Source organism: Chiloscyllium punctatum, chromosome 5 (assembly GCF_047496795.1).
Source record: "Chiloscyllium punctatum isolate Juve2018m chromosome 5, sChiPun1.3, whole genome shotgun sequence".
NCBI lineage: Eukaryota > Metazoa > Chordata > Chondrichthyes > Orectolobiformes > Hemiscylliidae > Chiloscyllium > Chiloscyllium punctatum.
This window is the reverse complement of record NC_092743.1, coordinates 138,864,400-138,890,117: the sequence shown is the minus strand read 5'-3', so window position 1 is coordinate 138,890,117 and position 25,718 is coordinate 138,864,400. Positions and strand designations below refer to the sequence as shown.

General features: G+C 40.1%; 1 protein-coding gene across 3 annotated transcripts in view; it reads right to left on the bottom strand.

The window, feature by feature from the left end:
• Positions 1–25,718, bottom strand: part of arfgef1 (ADP-ribosylation factor guanine nucleotide-exchange factor 1 (brefeldin A-inhibited)) — a 192,469-nt gene that overhangs the window by 91,308 nt on the left and 75,443 nt on the right. The window contains exons 7-10 of one of the 3 annotated variants that reach the window (XM_072571482.1): positions 21,376–21,489; positions 5,925–6,032; positions 5,297–5,478; positions 2,557–2,690 (exon numbers count right to left, since the gene is read on the bottom strand). In XM_072571482.1, coding sequence (XP_072427583.1) covers positions 2,557–2,690; positions 5,297–5,478; positions 5,925–6,032; positions 21,376–21,489 — 538 coding nt within the window. The remainder of the gene's footprint in view (positions 1–2,556; positions 2,691–5,296; positions 5,479–5,924; positions 6,033–21,375; positions 21,490–25,718) is intronic. The other 2 variants (XM_072571483.1, XM_072571484.1) reach the window with 2 other exon arrangements.

Below are 25,718 nucleotides of genomic sequence, written 5' to 3'. Positions count from 1 at the left end.
CAATACAGAAATTTCTCATCGCCATCCTAAACGAATATCCCTACATTTTAGACTGTAACCTGATGTTTCAGTTTACCCAGCCAGGGAAATAGTTTTCTCAGCATCTAATTTGTAAACCCATTTAGCATTTTACAACTTTCGATGAGATCATCTCTCAATTTTGCATAATACAGGTTGCACCACCCTAATTTGGAACTCTCAGGTTCAGCAATCTCTGTGATCCTTTGGTTTTCCTTGTAATGGCTCTGCACGGATCTTTAGCAATGTTACATTTTCTTACTTACTCTGGTTTGGATACCCTAAATCCTATTTTGGGGTCAAATTGGAAAATCATTCATTCATTTGGCATATGCATGCTATGTCAAGATGGGATGTTTAATTGTGAAGTGTTTGTGCATTAAATATACTTGACCTCCCATGGCCCAGCAAAGGCCACTTGAAGATTGCGGGATTGCAGAGGTACAAGCTGAAAATGTGTTGCTGGAAAAGCGCAGCAGGTCAGGCAGCATCCAAGCAGCAGGAGAATCGACGTTTCGGGCATGAGCCCTTCTTCGGGCTCATGCCCGAAACGTCGATTCTCCTGCTCCTTGGATGCTGCCTGACCTGCTGCGCTTTTCCAGCAACACATTTTCAGCTCTGATCTCCAGCATATGCAGTCCTCACATTCTCCCAGAGGATTACAGAGGTACAACCTGTACATCCACTGTCTGCTCAATCCCTCTCATAGGACAATCTCCCTATGTGCCACATTAGTTAAAGGACAATTATGTCCTAATTAGATGAGGAGACCGAAAATGTGCACATTACTCCCGTTGTGGCCTCACCAATGCCCGTCTAACTACATTAAGACTTGATAACTCTTCTATTCCAAGATTATTGTAACAAAAGCATTTGCTTTCAGAAATGCTTGCTGTTCTTAGCTGTTAGTTTTCCATCATTCTAAAACAATGACAGGTATGAATTTAAAATCCTCCAGTGTTTCACCATTCAAAAAGTATTACTTTTTAATTTTCCTGCCAATGTGGGTACTTCACACTTGTCCCCTGTGGTATTCCCCCATGCTTTTTGTTCATTAACCATTCCTCAGTCCAAGTTAGTATACAACCCCCATACCACAAATCCTAATTTTGCATATGTGACACCTTTTCTTTAATTCTAAATACACAGCATCTACCAGTTGCTTCTTTTCTATCCTTCCATATGTACCCAAAAACCTCTAACAGATTCATCAAACACATTTCTCTTTCATAAACCGTGACTGTTCAGCTTAAACAAAAACAGAAATTTCTGCCAAAACTCAGCATCTGTGGAGAGAAAGCAGTGTTAACATTTCTAGTCCAGCGATCCTCCTCCTTTCCGCTTCCTCTTTTATGATGTTCAATTTACGACATCTCTAATAATAGAATCAAGCATTGTGTCTACTACTAATGACAAACTGACTAGTGTGCAGTTCACCCTTTTGTTTAAGAAAGGCCGTGGCTACATCTGCTGTCTTCTGATTCTTGGGGACTTCTAGAATCAAGTAGAATCTGGACAATCAAAACCAAAGCTTTCACTATCTCTACAGTGATCGCCTTTAAAACCCTAGAATAAGGCCAACAGGCTGGGAGTCTGACACTACTTTGTGCTATTAATTTCTTCAGACTTCTTTTTACTTATGCTGATTTCTTTAGGTTCCTCATTCTCGATTGACAATTGATTCCCATTATTTCTGGAATTTTTATCTTCGGCGGTGGCTAAACAAAATAAAGGTTTTACCTTTCAGCTTCTACATATTAGGTAACTGAAAAATTGTTGTAGAAGTATTGGCTAAATATGCCAAATATGTTTATATACCTTTTTATGCAAATTTGAAATAATAACAGTAATAGTGAATGGACACTATGTATATTCTAATTTTTTAAATTCATTCACGGGATGTGGGTGCCACAGGCTAGGTGCCTCTGAGCAATTAAGAGTCCACCATCTTTTGCTATGTCTGCTGTCATGCTGGTCTTTCCCTCAAGGACGCTAGTAAACCAGATAATGGTTTTCCAACACCATCTTGGTTATCATTAGCCTCTTAGTTCTAGAGTTTTCATTTTTAATTCAAATTCTACCATTTGCCATGGTAGGATTTGAACCTGGATCCAGAACATGACCTGTCACTCCCCAACATTAATAGTCTTGTGACAATATCACTAGGCCATTGCCTCATGACAGAGCATTCATAATGGCTACGCACGTGGGGAAAAAAGAACAAGAAACTGGCAGCATCTCACAAGGAATCTGAAAAGATGAGATTGTCAGTCTTACAAAATGGCATATTACAGCTGAGCACAAGTACCCCATGCATTACTACTAAGTAATGTTAGTGACCCTACTTATTAACTTTCTAAATTTGTAGGAGACATTACCTCTTTTGTATTTTAGATTCAGAAGTAACTCACCTAAAAAAAATTTCAAGGACCACTTGATCAAAATAAAATTTAAAAAATTATTTCTAAGATTCATTTCAATAGTTTTCAATTTCAAAATCTTACATTCTGTCTAAGCACTTTCACAAGCCTAACTTACTTTGGATCAGGAGGACCATCAGAAAGTGGCTTCATGGAAAGTTTGCATAATGATCGAAAGACCAGAAAAGCATCCTTCTGCAGAATGTGAGAGAACTTAGCACTGGAACCACCTCCTGGAGTGATTCCACATTCCTACAAAGACAAAAATACAGTATTATTCTATTTGCTTCAAAATATTTGCTACTTCATAGGTTCACAATTACATTTAATTAATAAATATCTTGAGAAACAAAGTTTGGGATACACTTTGTGCACAAAGGTTTCATATACAATATATTTTTAAAAACAAATCAAAAAATCTATTTTTAGAAGTTTTTGGTTTTGTTCAGGTGCACGAAATTCCTCCTGTGATACAAAAGAAGCATTTTTGTTTAAGGTTCATAATGTAAAAAACAGAATTCTTCATTGAAAATAGCAGCAGCATAGAGAGAAGTCTGCTAGCAATTTTAAAGTGCTTACTGTTTGTACTATTAAGTTAGTAGTGCTTGTTATGTTTCCAATGTCAGTAAAAGGTCCTCACCTTACGATGTGGAACCTTGCTTTGGGTTTTTTCAATTAACAATAGGAATTCAAATTTCTTTTTAAGGTTACTGGCCTCTATTGAGGACACAGCAACATACATATTTTAGAGGCAAATCAGAGAAGGTTCACAAGGTTGATTCTTGTGATAAAGGAAAGGGTTGAAAATGTGTTGCTGGAAAAGCGCAGCAGGTCAGGCAGCATCCAAGGAACAGGAGAATCGACGTTTCGGGCATCAGCCCTGCTTCAGGAATGGCTGTTGCTTGGATGCTGCCAGACCTGCTGCACTTTTCCAGCAACATATTTTCAGCTCTGATCTCCAGCATCTGCAGTCCTCACTTTCTCCATAAAGAAAAGGGTGAATGGTTAGTTTTCTATTCATTGGAAGAGGAATAACAAAAAAAAACAAGATTCTGGGACAGCTGAGACAAAGTTTCCCCTTGTGGAGAAATAAATAGTAGGGACATTATTTCAGAACAGAGGGCCATATACTTAAGAATGAGATAAGGGGAAATTTCTTCCCTCAAGGAGTCATTAATTTTTGGAATTCTCCTCTTTTGTGAGACATCAAATACATTCAAAACGAACTTAGTTAGATTTTGAACTATAGTGAGTATAGGAAGAGTCTGGAAAGAGGAATTCAAGGTCAATAGGTGTGAAACTGGCAGAGCACAGTCGATCAGTGGAGCAGGAAAGTCAATGTTTCGGCTCAAAACCCTTCATCAGGACTAGGGAAGGGGAAGGGGAAGGGAGCCCAGAAATAAATAGAGGGAAGGGAGTGGGATTGGGGGGGTTGGGAGAGAAGGAGTGTAGATGGGATGGTGATAGGTGGATGCAGGTAGGGAGTTATTTTGATTGATCAGTGTGAAGGGTGGAGCGGCTACGTGAGTAGAAAGATAGAAAGGTTAGGTCAGGTCAGGGAGGGGAAAGGGTGAAGCAACCCCCCACCCCCTGTTATCCCATGTCGAGAGTGGTCGAGCTCTTGCAGAACCAGGATTTTAACTGTTTTCAGCAACAGTGGTTGTTGGGATCTCAGCAGGGTCGGAAGGCAGTGAATCTCTCCTGGCTGCTACACACACAGTCTCTTAGTTTTGTCTGGATATTTTTTCCTCCTGAGTTGCTGGAGTTGTATGAGAGACAATTCTGTTTTCTGAACCTGCCTTTTGCCAAGGGCATGTTTATGGGATGTTACTGTTTTGGAGCAGTTACTGTTTAGTAATAAAATAATCTATTATTGTGTTACGTTTTCCAATAGAGTTAAGAATATAAAACAGTACAGCCCCTCGAAGTTGGGTGTCGACCTTTTATCCAACTCCAAGATCAAACTAACCTACATATTCTTAATTGTAGTTATTCCGGCAAAAAACAGAAACTGCTGGAAAAGCGCAGCAGGTCTAGCTGCATCTGTGGAGAGAAATCAGAGTTAACGTTTCAGATCCAGTGACCCTTCCTCAAAACTGTTCTGTAGAAGGTCACTGGTCCCGAAACGTTATCACTGGTTTCTCTCCAGAGTTATGGGCAGACCTGCTAAGCTTTTCCAGCAGTTCCTGTTTTTGCTTCTGATTTCCAGCATCCGTAGATCTTTCAGTTTTTGTTAAGTTATTCCAAGCTTCTCTTTCATATGCTGTTTTTTAACCATAGTGTTGGAATAAATTATGTTTTGATTAACAGAGTAGTTAGACCAATCAAACTTCATCTGGAACATAGCACCTCACACTTACCTTTAAAATAAGAAAAGAACTAAGATCTAGGCTGTCTTCTTAATATATTTTGAGGTTGTCTGGTCTGATTATAAACAAATAACCCTGAGAAATTTCCTCTCATATAGTATCCATGTTGCTTTTACTTTACATTGGTAACTTTCACAAATCAATCCCAAAAGTGCAAGCTACAAAAGCTTTGGCAAAACATGTCTTTTTCAACAATACTAAAGTCCTGTCCTGCCAAAAGGCTAATTAGCCAGATACTGTTAAATTTCTAAATGTATGAGTGGACAGGTTTGGCTACTGGAAAACTTGACTGCACATAATTGGTAGGACACCAGTAGTTTTATGAATCACAAATCTATGTTCTACCATTGATTTAAAGTTGATACTTGATTAAGTTAAGCCATCAAAAAGTAAAATACAACAATGTGTTCCAAAATATTAATTTAAAAAGCCAATTTTTATCAAAAGAACTATAAAAAGGATTAATTTAATTTCTTTATTTGGCATCACCTGAGTGTCGCTGGATGAAACTGACAACCTGTCGTCAGTCAAAGATGGGGTATATGACACGGAGATTGGAGTCCCTGGAATTCCATTAGAATGAACATTGTCTGTGTCATTCATTGCCACAGTTTCATCTTCTAGGGGACCAGTAGCACTTTCAGGAGAACCATTCCCACCTGACTTCTCTCCTAAATTTAAGATAAGAGTTTTGTGAAACGTTTTACTGAAATAAGACTTTTCAAACACTGGGCACCACTTCGGCGAAACTTCATATCTGTAGAATTTAGCAAGTGAGCAACAACAGTTATACACAAATTACTGTACGGTACTAAAATTAGGAACAACGTATAGTTAATTTCAAAGATCAGACATAGATTAAAAACGATTTAAAACATGCTAAAATAGCATCAAACAATTTAAAGCAATTCTAAATATTTAAGCCAACCACAAATAAACGTTCAAACATAGTCAACAAACGAAAATCCAACTAAAGGTCAAGAGCAGCAATCACAATTCCATGGTTTGAAGGCTGCTGCCTTTTACTCAAATCTGTGGATGAGTTTCAGGCTCTGATTGTTTTCCTAAAACATTTTCTTGAAGGACGGGTAGGAAAAACTGGCACTGCCTCACCCACCTTCAATTGCACTTTTTATAGGCCAATCACAGCAGCATTGAGGATGGTAGTGGGGAGGTCCACAGCCCACATCGTCCCATCCTCCCAGATGTGTGGTAGGGAGAGGTCCTTTAAAGGAAGGAAGAAAACAGGGGGGTACAAAATCAAAAATAAAACAAATTATTTGGCAAAGTATTAAGACTGAATCTTTTACCTACGATACTCCATCACTCAAATTAAAATTATATTGCAAATACATATGTTCCTATATTCTAAATGGATAAAACAGCTTTTCCTTTGCTTCAAATACAGAGCTGTGCTGACAGCTTGTACTATCTGGAAAGGTGGACTCTGCAAAACATCACACAACAGCCAAGTTGTGACTTGTAAAGTTACTGCAGAACATAAAGTGAAGGCATTTTCAAACCTCAATGACATGAAAAGTTTCCACTAATAGACAAAATTTTGTAACGAGTCTCTTTTTTTCAGATACAGGATCCTTTCCAGTGAATAATAACTATAGTTAAAAGTCACTTATGAAACTGGTCGCAATAATGTAAAATTTCATTTGATGATCTATTCACCACCGTATTTACTGACGTACTACATCACACAACTTAGATAATACTATGAATAATATAATAAATATGACCTTCTCACAAAAATTGACATTGGCTTTTAAACCACCTGACAGCTGTTAGATTTAAATCGAATTTTGACATAAATACACTCAAAGATTTGTATTGCCAAAGAAACCACCTGCAAAAAAGTATGTCTCATTGCAACTGAGCCACTAATTTCCAATAAAAACGACTACAACACCGCAACATTTTGTTAACTCCAAGTCATAGAGTCAAAGAGATGTACAGCACAGAAACAGACCCTTCAGTCCATCTCGTCCAAGCTAACCAGATATCCTAACCTAATCTAGTCCTATTTGCCAGCACTTTGCCAATATCCCTCTAAATCCTTTGTAGTCATATACCCATCCAGATGTTTTTAAATATTACAATTGTACCAGCCTCCACCACTTCCTCTGGCAGCTCATTCCATACATGCACAACCCTTTGCTTGAAAAAGTCGCCCCATAGGTCCATTGTACTCTGAAGTAACCTTCTTCACTAACCACTACACCTCCAATTTTGGTGTCATCTACTAACTACACCTCCTATGTTCACATCAAAATCGTTTACGAAAAGCACTGGACCCAGCACCAATCCTTGTGGTGCACACTGGTCACAGTGGTGATAAACAACCCTCCATCATCACCGTTTCGACCTTCAAGTCAGTTCTATATCCAAGTGGCTAGTTCTCCCTGCATTCCGTGAGATCTAACCTTGCTAATCAGTCTACCATAAGGAACCTTGTCGAACATCTTACTGAAGTCCATATAGGTCATGTCCACTGCTCTGTTCTGACCTCATCAATCCTCTTTGTTACCTCTTCAAAAAACTCAATCAAGTTCATGAGATATGATTTCCCACACAAAAAGCCATGTTGACTATCCCTGATCAGTCCTTGCCTTTCCAAATAAATGTACATCCTGTCCCTCAGAATTTCTGCCAACAACTTGCCTACTACCGCTGTCAGGTTCACCAGTTTATAGTTCCCTGGCTTTTCCTCACCAACTTTTTAAATAGTGGCACCATGTTAGCCAACATCCGGTGTTTCACCTGTGACTATCAATGATACAATATCTCAGCAAGGGGCCCAGCAACTGTTTCCCAGAGAGTTCTGGGGTATACTTGATCAGGTCCTAGGGATTTATACATTTTTGTGTGTTTTAAGACATCCAGCAGCACCTCTTCTGTAATATGAACATTTTTCAAGATGTCACCATCTATTTCCCTACATTCTATATCTTCCATGTCCTTTTCCACAGTAAAAACTGATGCAAAATACTCGTTTAGCATCTCCCCCATCTCTGCAGTTCCACACATAGGCTGCCTTGCTGATCTTTGAGGAGCCTTGTTCTTTCCCTAGCCCTGTTGTCCTTAACATATTTATAAAATTCCTTTGGATTCTCCTTAACCCTACTTGCCAAAGATATCTCATGTCCCCTTTTTTTGCCTTCCTGATTTCCCTCTTAAGTATATTTTGACTGCCTTTATACTCTAAGGATTCTCTCAATCTCTGCTGTCTATATCAGACATATACATCCTTCTTTTTCTTAACCAAACCCTCAATTTCTCCAGTCATCCAGCATTCCCTACACCTACCAGCCTTGCTTTTCACCTTAACAGGAATATACTGTCTCTGAACTCTCGTTATCTCATTTCTGAAGGCTTCCCATTTTTCAACTGTCTCTTTACCTGCAAATATTTGCCCCCAATCAACTTTTGAAAGTTCTTGCCTGATGCCGTCAGAATTGGCCTTCCTCCAATTTAGAACTTCAACTTTAGATCCAGTCTATCCTTTTCCATCACTATTTAAAAACTAATAGAATTATGGTCGCTGGCCTCAAAGTGCTCCCCCACTCACACCTCAGTTACCTGCCCTGCCTTATTTCCCAAGAGTAGGTCAAGCTTTGCACCTTCTCTAGTAGGTACATCCACATACTGAATCAGAAAATTTTCTTGTATGCTCTTAAATTCCTCTCCATCTAAACCCTTAACACAATGGCAGTCCCAGTCTATGTTTGGAAAGTTAAAATCCCCTACCATAACCACCCTATTATTCTTACCGATATCAGAACCCTTCTGCTGTAACACTTCAGAAAGTGACAGCTACATAGGGAACAGTCCAAACTATGCAGTGCTGTCAAAGATTGAAAGACTATCAAATGCAATTCAATGTAAACCAAAGAACAGAAGAATTAGGCAATAAGGATATACCACATGGCCTACCAAGCCTACTCCTCCAGCTAATACATTCATGGCTGACCTTGGGTTTCAACTGCACATTGCTACACACACTGCATATCCTTTGATTTCCTGAGACATCAAAAATCTGTCAATTGAAGCATTAAATGCATTCCCTGATAGAGCATTCACAACTCTCTATGGCAGAGAATTCTTTAGATTCACAGCACTTTAATTGAAGTCCTTCTGTTGATCTCAGTCCTAAATATTTAACCACTCATCCGAACACAATGCCTCTACGCGTTAAAATTGCCCAACCAGGGAAACAATATCTCAGCATCTACTCTGCTAAACCTTTCAGAATCTTCTCAGCAGGTCAGGCAGCATCTGTGAAGAGAAATCAGAGTTAAAGTTTTGGGTCCAGTGACCCTTCCTCAGAACACAGGGATCTGTGCTGGGACCACTGTTGTTTGTGATATACATAAATGATCGGGAGGAAGGTACAGGTGGCCTGATGCAAATTTGCAGATAACACTAGTAGTAGATAATGAAGAGGACTGTTAGAGAATACAGCAGAATAGATAGGTTGGAGATTTGGGGGAGAAATGGCAGATGGAGTTCAATCCGGGCAAATGTGAGGTGATGTATTTTGGAAGATCCAGTTCAAGAGTGAACTATACGGTAAATGGAAAACTCCTGGGGGAAATTGATGTACGGAGAGTTCTGGGTGCAGAAGTCCATTGCACCCTGAAGGTGGCAACGCAGGTGAAGAGTGTGGTCAAGGTGGCATACGGCATGCTTTCCTTCATTGGAAGGGCATTGAGTACAAGAGTTGGCAGGTCATGTTGCAGTTGTATAAAATCTTGGTTTGGTCACATTTGGAATACTGCATACAGTTCTGGTCGCCACATTACCAAAAGGATGTGGATGCTTTGGAGAGGGTGCAGAGGAGATTCACCAGGATGTTGCCTGGTATGGAGGGCGCGAGCTATGAAGAGAGGTTGAGTAGAACACGGAACACAGAACAATACAGTGCAGAGCAGGCCCTTTGGCCCTCGATGTTGTGCCAACCTGTGAACTAATCTAAGCCCAACCCCCTACACTATCCCATCATCATCCAAATGCTTATCAAAGGACTGTTTAAATGCCCCTAATGTGGCTGAGTTAACTCCATTGGCAGGCAGGGCATTCCATGCTCTTACCACTCTCTGAGTAAAGAGCCGGCCTGACATCTGACTTAAATCTATCACCCCTCAATTTGCAGCTATGTCCCCTCATACAAGCCAACGTCATCATCCAAGGAAAAAAACACTCTCACTGCCCACCCTATCTAATCTTCTGATCACCTTGTATGTCTCTATTAAATCCCCTCTTAGCCTTCTTCTCTCCAATGAGAACAGATCCAAGTCCCTCAGCCTTTTCTCATAAGGCCTCCCCTCCAGACCAGGCAACATCCTGGGAAATCTCCTCTGCACCTTTTCCAATGCTTCCACATGATTCCTGTAATGGGGCAACCAGAACTGTACACAATCGTCCAAGTGAGGCTGCACTAGCGTTTTGTACAGTTGCATCATAACATCATGATTTTGGAACTCAATCCCTCTACCAATAAAACCTAATACACCGTATGTCGTCTTATCTCCACTATTAACCTGGATGGCAACTTTCAGAGATCTATGTACATGGACACCAAGATTCCTCTGCACAACCACACTACCAAAAACCTTTCCACTGACCCAGTATTCTGTCTTCCCATTATTCTTCCCAAAGTGAATCATCTCACATTTATCGGCATTGAACTCTATTGGCCACCTCTCAGCCCAATTCTGCAGTTTACCCAAGTCTCCCTGCAACCTGCAACATTTTTCCACACTGTCCACCACTCCACCGACTTTACTGTCATCTTCAAACTTACCACCCATCCACCTATGCCTGCACCCAAGTCATTTATAAAAATGATGAACAGCAGTGGTCCCAAAATAGAGCCTTGTGGCACACCACTAATAACCAGACTCCAGGCTGAATATTTTCCATCAACCACTACTTGCTGCCTTCTTACAGAAAGCTAGTTTCTAATCCAAACTGCTAAATCACCTTCAATTCCACGCTTCCGCATTTTCTCCAAAAGTCTACCATGTGGAAGCTTATCAAAGGCTTTACTTAAGGCCATGTACACCACGTCAACTGACCTACCCTCATCCACATGCTTAGTCACCTTTTCAAAAAAACTCAATGAGGTTTGAGAGACACAAATCTTGATGAAACCATGCTGACTATCTCTAGTCAAATTGTTGGTTGCTAAAATGATTATAAATCCTATCTCTTATAATCCTTTCCAGAACATTACCTAAAACAGACATAAGGTTCACTGGTCTATAATTACCTGAGTCATCTCTACTGCCCTTCTTGCACAAGGGCACAACATCTGCAATCCTCCAGTCCTCTGGTACTAAACCTGTAGACAACGATGACTCAAAGATCAACGCGAAAGGCTCCATCATCTCCTCCCTCGCTTCCCAGAGAATCCTTGCGTAAATCCCATCCAACCTGGGGGACTAGTCCACTTTCACACCTTCTACAATTGATAACACCTTCTCATTACTAATCTCAGTCCCTTCAAGTCTATAAGCCTGTATCTCAGTCTTCCCCTCTACAATATTCTCCTTTTCCAAGTGAAAATGAATGAGAAATATTCATTTAGCATCTCTCAAAATTTTCACAGGGTCCACACACAACTTACCACTTCTGTCTTTGACTGGCACTATACCTACCCGAGTCATCCTTTTATTCCTCACATATCTATAGAAAGCTTTAGGGTTGTCCTTTATTCTATCTGCGAAAAACTGCTCATGTCATAGAGATGTTGCAATTGTACCAGCCTCCACCACTTCCTCTGGCAGCTCATTCCATACACATACCACCCTCTGCATGATTTCCCCTCTCACCGTAAACCTACGCCCTCTAGTTCTAGAATCCCCAACCCCAGGGAAAAGACTTTGTCTATTTATCCTATCCATACCCCTCAATTTTTTAAGGTCACCCCTCAGTCTCCGACACTCCAGGGAAAAGGCCCCAGCCTGTTCAGCCTCTCCCTGCAGCTCAAATCCTTCAACCCTGGCAACATCCTTGTAAATCTTTTCTGAACCCTTTCAAGTTTCACAACATCTTTCCGATAGGAAGGAGACAGAACTGCACGCAATATTCCAACAGAGGCCTAACCAATGTCCGGTACAGCCTCAATATGACCTCCCAACTCCTGTACTCAATACTCTGACCAATAAAGGAAAGCATACCAAACGCCTTCTTCACTATCCTATCTACCTGCGACTTCACTTTCAAGGAGTTATGAACCTGCACTCCAAGGTCTCTTTGTTCAGCAACACTCCCTAGGATCTTATCATTTCGCTCTTCTTAACTCTTTCTTCAAATCCTTCCTCGCCAATCTGTAACTTTCCATTGCCTCATCTGAACTATCTCATTTCAACTTCACATAAGCTTTCCTCTTCCACTTCGCAAGAGATACATTTTCTTTAGTAAACCAATGTTTCCTTACCTTATCACTTCTTCCCTACCTGACAGGGACATACCTATCAAGGACATGCAATATCGGTTTCACATTTCGTTGTCCCCATCCCCTGTATTTTGCTACCCCATTCTATGCCTCCTAAGTCTTGCCTAATTGCATTATAATTGGCCTTTCCCAATCTATAACTCTTGCCCTGTGGCATATACCTATCCGTTTCCATCACTAAACTAAATGCAACCAAATTATGGTCACTCTCTCCAAAGTGCTCACCAACCACTAAATCAAACACGCGGCCTGGTTCATTACCAAGTACCAGATCCAATGTGGCCTCCCCTCTTGTCAGCCCTTTGACATACTGAGTCAGGAAACCCTCCTGCACATATTGGACAAAAACTGATCCATCCGACGTACTAGAGTTATAGCATTTCCAGTCAATGCTGGTGAAGTTAAAGTCCCCTATAATGACCACCATGTTCCTTTCATTCCTAACCAGAATTGTTTTGCCAATCTTCTCCTCTACATCCCTAGAACTTTGCAGAGGCCTATTAAAAATCTCCAAGCAGTGTGGCCTCTCCTCTCCTGTTTCTAACCTCAGCCCATACCACCTCAGTGGACAAATCCTCGTCAAAAGTTCTTTCAGCCACCGTTATACTGTCCTTAGCTAACAAGGCCAAAACTCCCCCTCTTTTACCGCCTTCCCTGATATTAACGAAAGATCTAAACCCTGGAACCTGCAACATCCATTCCTGACCTTACTCTATCCATGTCTCTGAAATGGCCACAACATCAAAGTCCCAGGTACCTATCCATGCTGCAAGCTCACCTACCTTATCAGGCAGGTTAGGATTATTTTTATTAGAAAGATGGAGGTTGTGGGTCTACAAAGTCATGAGAGATATGGACTTGGTGGATAGCAAGAAGCTTTTTCACAGAGTGGAAGACTCAAATACTAGGGGCTACGAGTTCAAAGTGAGAGGGGAAAAGTTTAAGGGAGATATGTGTGGCAAGTTCTTTACACAGAGGGTGGTGGGTGCTTGGAACACGTTGCCAGTGGAGGTGGTAGAGGCGGACATGATAGCGTCACTTAAGATGTATCTAGACAGATACATGAATGGGCAGGCAGCAGAGGGATACAGATGCTTAGAAAATAGGCAACAGGTTTAGACGGAGGATCTGGATCAGCGCAGGCTTGGAAGGCCAAAGGGCCTGTTCCTGTGCTGTAATTTTCTTTGTTCTTTGTAAGCCTGCACTGGTCAAAGACAACCACCTATTTTAATCCCATTTTTCAACCTTTTATGACTTGGTATTGCAAGTGTAGATCTAAATACTTTTTAAGTGTCTCAAGCAAAGGTTCCTTTCTCTATTACCTTTACATGCAGCGAATTCCAGATTGTCACCACCCTCTGGGTGAATAAGATTTGCCTCAGATCCCCTTTAAATCTATTGCCCCCTACTTTAAACCTATGTAGCCTGGTCATTAATCCTTCCAACAAAGGGAAACGTTCCTGTCTATTTGGTCTCTGCTCCTCATAATTTTATACACCTCAATCATGTCCCCCCTCAGTATCCTCTGCTCCCATCTATCCAATTGCTTATCATAACTAAAACTTTCCAGAGTAGGAAACATCCTGGCAAATCTCCTCCACATCCATTTCAGCACAATCACATCTCTTCTGTAATTTGGATTCCAGAACTGCACACAATGCTCTAGCTGAGCCCTAACAAGCTAAACAGATCCAGCATAACCTCCCTGCTCATAAACTCTATTCCTTGGCTAATGGAGGCAAGTATACCATATGTGTTCTTAACCACTTCATCTATCTGTTAAGAAACTAGTGGACATGCAAACCACGGTCATACTACTCACCACGTGTTCTCTTGCTTTGTCTGTCCTGCCGAAGTCCATCACCTCACATTTATCTGATTGAATGTCATTTAAGACCATAAGAGATAAGGGTGGAAGTAAGGCCATTCTGCTCATTGAATCCACTCTGCCATTTAATCATGGCTGGTGGGCATTTCAACTCCAATTATCCCCACTCTCCCTATAGCCCTTAATCCTTTCCATATCAATAATTTATCAATCTCTGCCTTGAAGACATTTAACGTCCCGGCCTCCACTGCGCTCCGTGGCCACGAATTCCACAGGCCTACCACTCTCTGGCTGAAGAAATGTCTCCTCATTTCCATTCTAAACTCATTCCCTCTAATTCTTTGGCTGGGCCAAAAGGTCCTCATCTCCAACGGAAACAACTTTCCAGCGTCCACCCTTTCTAAGCCATGCATTACAAGTTTCTATTATATTTCCCCTCAACCTTCTGAACTCTAATGAATACAATCCCAAGATCCTCAGCCATTCATCGTATGTTAGGCCTCCCATTCTAGGAATCATTTGTGTGAATCTCTGCTGGACACACTCTGGTGCCAATATATCCTTCCAGAGGTGTGGGACCCAAAATTGTACACAGTATTTTAAATGGGGCCTAATAAAGTCTCAGAAGTACATTGCTGCTTTTACATTCCAACCTTCTTGAGATAAACAATTATAATTTGACACTGATTAGCTCATCTGATCAGCTGGTTTAGATCTTTCTCACTACTTAACACCACACAAATTTTCCTATAATCTGTGAACCTACTGATCAACCCTACTACATTCAAGTCTAAATTGTTATATAAAGCACAAACAAGAAAGGCCGCAAACGTTGATCTCTGTGGAACCACACTGGACACCGGCTTCTCGTCACAAAAGCAACCCTTGATCATAACCCTGGGTTTCCTGCCACTCTGTTTATTCTGGACCCAATTAACCAAAGGTCCTTAAGATCCCAGGGGCTCTTACTTTTGTTATCCATTTCTGATGCTGGACCTTATCAAAAGCCTTGCTGAAGTCCAAGGAGACTACGTCAAATGTACACACTGGTTATCTCTTTGAAAAATTCAATCAAGTTGGTTAGAATGACCTCTCCTTAAAAAATCATGCTGACTATTCTTGTTTAATTCCTGCCTCTCCAAGTGCAGATTAATTGTCTCCCAGAATTGCTTCCATTAGTTTCCACACCACTGAGGTTAGACTGACTGGCCTGTAATTACCTGACTTATCCCTTTCTCCCTTCCTGAATAGTTGTACTGCAATGGCAGTCTTCCAGCCCTCTGGTACCTCTGCTGTGGCCAGAGAGGAATTGAAGACTATTGCCAGTGCTCCTGCTATTTCCTCCTTTGCCTCACTCAACAGTCTGGGATACGTTTCATCCAGTGCTGGAGATTTATTGAGTTTCAAGCCTGCCAGATCACTCATGATTTCCTCTTGGTCTATGCTCTTTATGTGAAGAACAATCCTTCTCCCTGATTTCTTTGCATGAGTAAAATTTGAGGTTGAAATCCAATCTCTACCATGGCCTCACTAAAACAGAGCTCCCAAATTTAAAGCTGTTCTTGCTGACCTGACCCCCAAATGTAGTGCAAACAGAGTCAAAGTTAGGTGCACTGACATGAGGAACTGAACAGTCACCTTCCATGATACACTGTTCGATGATTTTATATGAAATAAGCTTGCACCAGTGAGTGACTTCTGTGGCCAAAGGGTAGCAAATATGAGGAGTTTAGGTGTTTTGGATAAAAATCGGGGATTAACCTATGCATAACATTTATTAAAAATTCAAAGTTTGGGAGAAGATTTGTAGCTCGGGTGCTCGTTGTTGTGGTTCTGTTTGCCGAGCTGGGAATTTGTCTTGCAAACATTTCGTCCCCTGTCTAGGTGACATCCTCAGTGCTTGGGAGCCTCCTGTGAAGCGCTTCTGTGCTGTTTCTTCCGGCATTTATAGTGGCCTGTCTCTGCCGCTTCCGGTTGTCAGTTCGAGCTGTCCGCTGTAGTGGCCGGTATATTGGGTCCAGGTTGATGTGTTTGTTGATAGAGTCTGTGGAAGAGTGCCATGCCTCTAGGAATTCCCTGGCTGTTCTCTGTTTGGCTTGCCCTATAATGGTAGTGTTGTCCCAGTCAAATTCATGTTGCTTGTCGTCTGTGTGTGTGTGGCTACTAAGGATAGCTGGTCGTGTCGTTTCATTAGCCACAAAACGACACGACCAGCTATCCTTAGTAGCCACACACACAGACGACAAGCAACATGAATTTGACTGGGACAACACTACCATTATAGGACAAGCCAAACAGAGAACAGCCAGGGAATTCCTAGAGGCATGGCACTCTTCCACAGATTCTATCAACAAACACATCAACCTGGACCCAATATACCGGCCACTACAGCGGACAGCTCGAACTGACAACCGGAAGTGGCAGAGACAGGCCACTATAAATGCCGGAAGAAACAGCACAGAAGCGCTTCACAGGAGGCTCCCAAGCACTGAGGATGTCACCTAGACAGGGGACGAAACGTTTGCAAGACAAATTCCCAGATCGGCGAACAGAACCACAACAATTTATTAAAAATGCATGACTTTTTGGGTACTAATCAGTGATCAATTTTTACTCACTACTGACCGTTATTTGAGTCCATATTACAATATAATCTTTGGGCTATTACTTAACCTCATGAATTACTGTGGGAAAGAGGCATTCCATTTCATGGGGGACAGACTCAGAACAGTCAGTATAAGAACAGCATTAGAACTGGCATCACCTGAACAAGGCTGGGATCAGGTTTTGAGCAGCAATGATAAACATGACTATCACAAAGACTTTGGAAAACTAAGTGGAGAACGGAGCTTAGGTGAAATGACAGTAATATTAACAGCCTGAAAACAAAGTAGCAGTGAGTAGATCAGTAGTTACAAATCATGCATTAGGCTCAAGTAATAAAAGGAGAACCATAATTTAAAATGATTAAACAGAGAAAAAATAACAAACATTGAAGTAAAACATTAAACCAGAACGTGTTAGGGTGCACAACTCAAATAAGTTCTTTTCACACAAATGAATGAATGCATCAAATAAACTGAATGACCTGCAAAACTGACATCACAGCAGCCACATGGACACATGGTTACAAGACAGTCACAACTGAAAACTAAGTATATCAGACGATGAGATCTACAGGAAAGATGGGCAATATGGCAAAATGGGAGGCGTAAACTTGCTGATTAATAATGCAATAACTTATGATGTCCTCTGCTGATAAGGAAACAATGTAGAATGTATATGTAAAAATTAACAAATAGAGCAAGCATGTTGTGCAAGCTGTAGATAAGCCCCTAAGAGTTTTTGTGTAAATGCGGATAGTAAACAGACATATAGCAAAGGAAGGCAATTTCAATAGTAAAATTTAACTTTGATTTATTTGAGGCAAGCAAAACATAGGGAATTTATTTGGTGTGTTTCAGATAATTTTCTGCAATGTATTTAAAGAAGCACTGAATATCAGATTTGGTGATGATTTTTAAAAATTTCACTTGTGGGATGCGAGCATCGTTTGGCTGGCCAGCAGTTATTTCTCGTCCCTGACTGCCCTGCAATGGCTTGCTAGGCCATTTCAGAGAACAGCTCAGAGTCAACCATACTAGTGTGGGCCTGGAGTCAGATGTAAGCCAGACTAGGTGAGAATGGCAGGTTTCCTTCTCTGAAGGACATTAGTGAGCCGGATGAGTTTTTTTTCCAGACAGATTTCGTGGGCATCAATAAATTCTTAATTCCAGATTTTTGTTTTATTCAGTCAAAATTCCACTGTGATTCGAACCCAGATCTCCAGAACATTAGCTGAGTTTTTGGATTAAGAGTCTAGTGATAATACCACTAGACCACACCTCCCCAATTATGAATCAGATTTAGTTCACAGCCAAATGATGCATGAATATTTATTACCTCATTACCTATAATGTGACTAATTTCAATACAATGTTTGAAAAGGTATAGCATGAAGTATTACTGAGATTTAGTCAAGACTGCTTTCAATGTGATGTGACAGATTGATAGATTGCTTACAGTAAATTGGACCAATGGGTAAAGACACAGGAGATTAGTGGGAGATGTTCAAAAAAAATTCATGCTCATTTTAAACCATGTCTAGTTGAAGGGATAGTGGTTCTAATGCCACAAAAACAATCATGGAGACAATATAAAAGTCTAAGAAAATACATAAAACAAACAAAAATGCAGATTCTAGCAACTAAGAAAGACACAAAGAACAGCAAAAGATTGGCAAAACAATAAGTGCTACAAAAACAAAGCATGAAATAGAAACCTACAAGGAAGCTCAAAAACAACTCAAAAGCTTTTTTTATAATTACATTAGAAAAATGAAGGAAATCAGGAGCAACGCACATCCCGAAGGAAACAATTGGTAATAAAAACATGGTATTAAATAATCATTTGACATCAGAAAATACAGTGCAGTAAGAGGTCACTCTGCTGAACATGCTAAGAAAGTAATTACTGAATCAGAGAAAATAATTAACTAAAATTAGTGTCAGCAAATCAATTGTAGTGAAAAATGAAATGGTACTGAGGAGTGGCAAATCCAGAGGACCAGATGAGTCCCAGAACAGGGTGAAGAGTGAGATCACTACAGATGCCCTAATGAAAAGCATCCGAAGTTCTGTCCATTTGGGAATCATTCAGTTAAATTAGAAGTTTGTAACGTCCTCAATTAGGAAAGGGAGAGAGTGAATTGAATTGAATTGAATTGAATTAATTGTCATGTGTACTGAGGCACAGTGAAAAGCTTTGTCTTACAAGCAATACAAGCAGATCACAGAGTTAAATAGCATAGATAAGTAAATAATAGGTAAACAATGGCAATAACCAAAACTCAGGTACAGGCGAATGCTAACAGTTTGTGAGTCCATTCAGTATTCTAACAACAGTAGGGTAGAAACTGTTTTGAAACCGGCTGGTGTGTGTGTTCAGGTTTCTGTACTGGGGAATTGTAGACCAGTTGCCGAACATTTATTTTCAGGAAAGCATGATAGTGTATAACTAAGGACAGGTTGATGGACACAATCTCATCTATCCTCGGTAGCCTTTGGTTCCCTTGCTGAACATGAAACTATCAAAAGCTGTTAAAATCATTCTGTGACTCCACCTTCATTACTTTCTGAGGTAGACAGATTCAGTCTCATAAATAGTTGGCATTAAGGGCATAGAAGATAGAACAGAGAAGGCTGATCCCTCATGAGTACAAATCTTGGTTGACACAGACTTGCTCACAGTCGGGTAAATATCATGACTCCGATATCTAAAGCCTTCGCTAGACCATAACTGGAGATCAGTTCTGGGCATAACATCTTAGGATAGGTATACTAGCCTAAGAGGAACATAGCATAGATCTACCAGAATGGCGCCTGGACTTTTAGAGTTAAATTATGAGCAAGGGTTGTACAAATCTCCATGACTCTATAAATCAGAATTGTAATCCTGGGAATTTAGATGTTTACAGAGCAATATCATAGCAAATTTCAAGATATTAAGGACAGTTGACAGGTTAGAGGAAAATAAACTATCTCCATGGATTCTGAGGGACTGGGGCATAATCTAAGATCTATAGCCAGATCGTTTAGGAGTCAAAATAAGAATCACTTCTTCACAGAAAATGGGTGCAGCAGTAATGTTACTGAACTTCAAATCAAGAGGGTCGGGCTAATGCTTTAAGGATGCAGGTTTAAATTCTACTAAGACAGCTGCTGGAACTTACATTGAATTGGAAAAGTCTGGTATCGAAAGTGAGTCTTGTTCTAGTGGTGACTATGAAACCATTGTCTTTTTTTGTAAAAATGAACCTGGTTCACTAATATCTGTCAGGCAACAAAACTGCCATCTTTACCTGGTCTGACGAACTAATGATGCCCAACCCACAATTATGTGGTCGACTTTTAATTGCTTTCTGAAATGGTCAAATAAGCATACAGATCAAGAGCAATTTGGGGTGGGCAGTGAAGGCTGGCCTTGCCAGGAACATCCACATTCCATAAAAAAAATTTGGAATTTTGCAACAAATGGCAATAGATATTTGATCAACGCAAGTTTAAATCTGATATGATTTTGTTAACTGAAAGCATTAAGGTGCTTGAGGCAATGGACAGCTTTATATCACTGATTGGCCTTGATTGCTTGAATAAAGGGACAGACCAGAGACCCACAAATGGCCTACTCCAGGTCCTGCTTCCATGACCTTGGAAGGACATGGGGAGTAACTGCAAAGGAATATCAGCTCCTTCAAACTCCCCTTCCAAGCCACACATCATTCTGATTTAGAACCAGAACACCATTCCTTTACTGTTGCTGGGTCAATGTCCTGGAACAGTCTTTCTGGCAGCACTATGAGTGTACCTGAAATCGTTAGCCATCTCCTTTTCCAGAGCAATTAGGAGTGGACAATAAATGTTGGACTAGCCCACAGTATGCATCTTGAGTCACTGAAGAAATCACATTGTTCTAAATTTGACCTATTTATTCATCTAGATTTTCTCACTGGCACCTTGGGAAGTAAGAGATAAACAAATATTGCATTACCGGTGCCGTGGAAGAAAAATCTCTAAAACCAATATTAAAAATCAAGCTTCAAGATAATGAGCTTGCATATGTAATAATTTAATTATATAACGTATCATTATTTAACTCATCCAAGACATATAAGATTCAGTTAACTCTGCAAACTGGTAAATAAATACGATACAGCATGTCAGTTATGCCGGAAAAACTCGTTTTGAAACACTGGATATCCTGTTTGCTTTGTAACTTGCCCTTTAGCCTTATTATATCACGGCAACTTCCAAAACTAACAAATAATTTTGCATTACATAAATTAGCTTATAGTTCTGCACCGTAATTCTTTTGCTGCCCTGAATTTTTAATTTGCTTACAGGTGTCATTTTCTGGGTGCAGTATTACATCATTGTATCAATCGAACTTTACTGATTATATAATGTCTATGTACGATCTGCTGCCAATTTGTTTGCGACTAGAGTTGTAAATTGCATAGTCAACTGCAAAAAAAAAGCTAAAAGAATCGGTGACAAGCTATTAACATTCTACCTCTACGAACAAAATTAAAGCTCACGCTGGCAATAAGGGGAAAAATTCTCATGAGACCAAAGAATCAAAGAAAATCGAGGAAAGGCAAAAAATGTCATGAAGATTAACACATGCACAGAAAAATCATGAAACTAAACAAAAAGATGAAAATGAGTACCCTACCTCCAACAACAGTGGCCACCAACTCTTGGAGAATGTTCTGTACAATTTCATGTACATTATCCTCAAATTCAAGACCCTCCCCATCACTTCTGCCTGCATTCCCTTTTGCAAAACCTTGTATAACGACAAAACATAAAATGTTCAGAAAAAAAAAATCAGCCAGCCGGGACGAAAAGAAAACAGCATGGGTAAAACATGCCTCAACTTTTTCTCAAATAAAAAAAAATGGAGTTGAGGGTGATTTTATGCTATGAATATTTAATATTATTTAAATTTTATTTGCATATCACTTAAGGATTATAATATTGTGACAGCAGTACCCATTATGAAACACAGAATACACTTTCTGTTACCTTGATTTGCTAAACCAAACTGTATAATGCATATAAAGTGCCTTTGGAGAAAATCTAATTCGGTATATTCCTCCTCTTCCGATAAAATATTGACTGTATTTTCACTCATCTTGTGTCACAATTTCACTCAGGATCAGATGAAGAGTTCAGGCAAATGGTCACCAATCATTCTACTTAGTGCTGCATCTTAGATCTTTAGGACAGTTTCACACAGCACATATGGAGTCAGATCTTGTACGTAATCTGGAACCTGTATGAATAGGACACAGTAAATGTGCCCCTTCAACACATCAGACTGAAGCATGCCTACTGAAATGTGCAAACTTTTGCAGGGAGTAAAATTTAGAACAGCTCATTTAAGACCTGGATTGTTTGTTAAGTGTCTCATCTTTTAGAATGAACATGTTGGTTTCAGTTCTTTCATATGTAAACCCCAGAACTTTTTTAAAGTTACAGTCTCAAGTGAACTTTAACAATAGGTGCCATGTTGGCCCAGATAATGCATCAAAGGTGTGAGGTGCCCTGTGTAAGGTTGTCTATGCCCCAATGTTCAGACTGATCCTAATCTAAAAAAGGAATTTACAGAATCTTACATGGATTCATGCAGTTTTGAGCAAAATGAAATGTAATTCTGCAAGGACAAATTCACCCCACAAACTTATATGAGTGTGTGTGCATGGGGTGGTGGTGGGGGCTGTATGAGCATCTATGAGAGAATGTATGTATGTCTGTGAGTGTAAAGGGGTATAAGTCTATGAGAGGGTGCGCATGAGTGTGCGCGTCTTGGAGCGTACGTATGAACGTATGAGAGAGCACCTGTGTATATGAGAGGTCTGCAAGAGTATATGGGTCTGTAGGAGTGTGTGTAGTGCAGTGGGATCACCTGTAGTGTGACATTAACCCAAGGACCCGGATGAGGCCATCCCCATGGGTATGGAACTTGGCTATCAGCCTCTGCTCAGCCACTTTGCGTTGGTGCCTGTCCTGATGTCCGCCTTGGAAGGCGGTCACCCGGAGGTCCAAGGTCAAATGTACTGGACTACTGAAATGTTCTCCGACTGGGAGGGAACATTCCTGTCTGTGGCTGTTATGCGGTGTCTGCTCATCCATTGCAGTACCCTCTGCTCGGTCTCGCCAATGTACCACGCCTCAGGGCATCCTTGCCTGCAGCATATGAGATAGACAACGTTGGCCGAGTCACGAGTACCTGCCATATACATGTTGGGAGGTGTCCCCACATGTAACGGTGGTATCAGTGTTGGCACCGACACTTCTTGCAGTGTTTACTGTGACAGTGTTGTATGGTATTGTCCTGAACACTATATGTGTGCCCCCGTACATATACACTCACACGTGTGTGTGCATGTATACACACACACACACACACACACAAGTTTGTGGGGTGAATTTGTACTTGCAGAATTACATTTTATTTTGCTCAAAAACTCCATAAACATGTGAAGGAGCAGTGCTCCAAAAGCTAGTGCTTACAAATAAACCTGTTGGACTACAACCTGGTGTTGTGTGATTTTTAAATGAGAAGTAAAAGCATAGTCCCTCTGGACCGTAGGGCTGTTCTCTCATTAGCGAGAGATAAACTGCTGGTGGTTTCACCCCAGGGTCACCATGCCTCAGACAAGAGGAGAGGTTGAGAAGGAATGAAGTTCATGGTAATCTCATTTGGTACAGGAATTGGACCCATGATGTTGACCTCACTCTAGCTGATCTAAGCTAACTAAGCTGAACTAAGTTCACATGAGAAATGCAAGACTGATAAACAAATACTTCCATTATAAGGTCTTAGCAATATGAGCAATAAGAGAATTTATGGGCCAAGTCAAGTTGAGCAGCATCCTCAACATTTATAAAAAAAAGTCTCGTATTCAACAATTTTACAAAAACACAAATTGGGAAATCAACACAACAGTCATTATTGTGGTGCAAGAAAGAAAGAAACATCACCTCGGATTACCATTCAAATTATTGAATTAGACTATTAATTTTCCCTCAACGTTTTCAGTTGAACTATTGTATTTTATTCACTTCTAACAGAAGTCACTGAGACATGATTCCAAAACCTCCCACTACCTACCTCTTTAGTGAGGTAAAAACTACATTGGTCACGAGTCAAAGGCAGAAAACAGTAATTTGAACTTGAACTATGGTTATCTACAAGAGATTTCTGGATCCCCAAATTCAAGATCTGATCTCCTCTAAGATTGGGAAATGGTAACAAATTTGCCAGTAGTTTTATCAGCATATAACTTTGCATTTTGGAAGCACATAATTGGAACTCAGACATACACTTCCTACAATTTGCTATTCAATACAACTAATGAATGAAACGTGATGGAGCAGAATGTGCCGAGTTCCTCATTTTCTCTCTCACAGCACTGTGTTTTGGGGCAGGTATAGTGGAGACACAAAGTTCTTGAGTCTTCTCAGACAAGCATTGTAGCTTTCACAATGCCACAAAATATTAATTCATTAAGTGAGGGAAAGAACCAGATTTTCTCCACAGGCACAACTCTCCAATTAAAGCTAAAGATGATAAAACACATTATTTCAAGAACATTCGAAGCCTACCTCATGGAACTTATTGGTGGTTTAGATTTTTGGAATTTATGAATTCTTTTTTGCATTAAATTTTTGTTAAAAACTCCATTGATTCCAGAATATATTCCAAACATCAAGCAATGCTCTTTCCACTGCCACGTGCATTTGCATGATTGAATTATTATTGATGCAAAGTTTTTTGATCTTAATATTGAAAAAAAACTCAGATAAAATAATAAAAGGTCATACCTTCAGGATAGTTTTTTTTTAATCTTTAAGTTCAGCTTCCATATATGATAGGATGCAGTCCATCAACCTTGAGAAAACATTGAGTACTTGCTCTTCAAGAAACTGTCCAACTGAGCTGTTAAGTTTTATTCTCCTAATGTTTTAATAATCACCTTAGGTTTTAGCCCAGGAAAGCAGGATTAGGATCTTGAAAATAACAGAGCATTGAAAACCAAAAATAATAGGAAAATAGGATAGTTATATCTGGTTGTGTAAAGAAGTAATGCAGTCCGAAATGCAGAATGAATTTTGTATGCACAGCTTGTATTTCAAACAAAATGAAAACAATATTGAAATTAATTCTCCCCATCTTCAATCCTGCGTGTGTAAAAAAAAAATGCAGTGAGAGTTTCTAACAGTGATTTTGAAGATTTCTATCTTCATAGCAGCCTGTAGCAAATCACTTGCTGCTCCAAATATTCAGAACAACACATTGTGTCTGAGAAAAAAGACATTAACTCTTTATGTGGTTGCCTCAAGAAAACCAGGTTGGTCCAAAAATTGAATGCCAGCTCATTCAGACTGAGCTATAACTTTCTGAAGAATTCTCTTCATCCAATACCTATATGCACTAAAATAAACGGTGCAATTCTCCACTAACAGATATCAAGGAAGGACTGAAGGCATTGGAAACAGTCCTGACAACTCAGATTTAGTCCTGAAAGTCAGGCAGTTCCGCTGTAGACACCTACTGGATAAAGTGAGAATGAAAAATTGCTCAGATTTGAGCTTTCCACAAAAGGTAGTTTATTTGTCTAATTACGGTCCTATCAGTTTACTCTCAATTATCAGCAATATGATGAAAAGTGTCATTGACAGTGTTTTCAAGTAACACCAAAAAGAAATAATGCTCACCACACTCAGTGTGGATCCCACCAGGAGTCCTGATCTCATTGTAACCTTGATCCAAGGAAGGAAAGAAAAATCTGAATTCTGGAGCGAAGATGAAAGTGACTATCCTTGATATCAAGGCAGCATCTGACTGAGTGTAGTATAAGTGAGCTCTAACACAATAGAAGTTAATGAGAATCAGGGGAAAATAAAATCCTTCGGGTAAGATTCATAGCAAGTACAAAGACAGATGTTTCTCATTGTTGAAGACCTAGCACCTCAGCTCCAGGTCATTGCAGCAGGAATTCCTCAGAG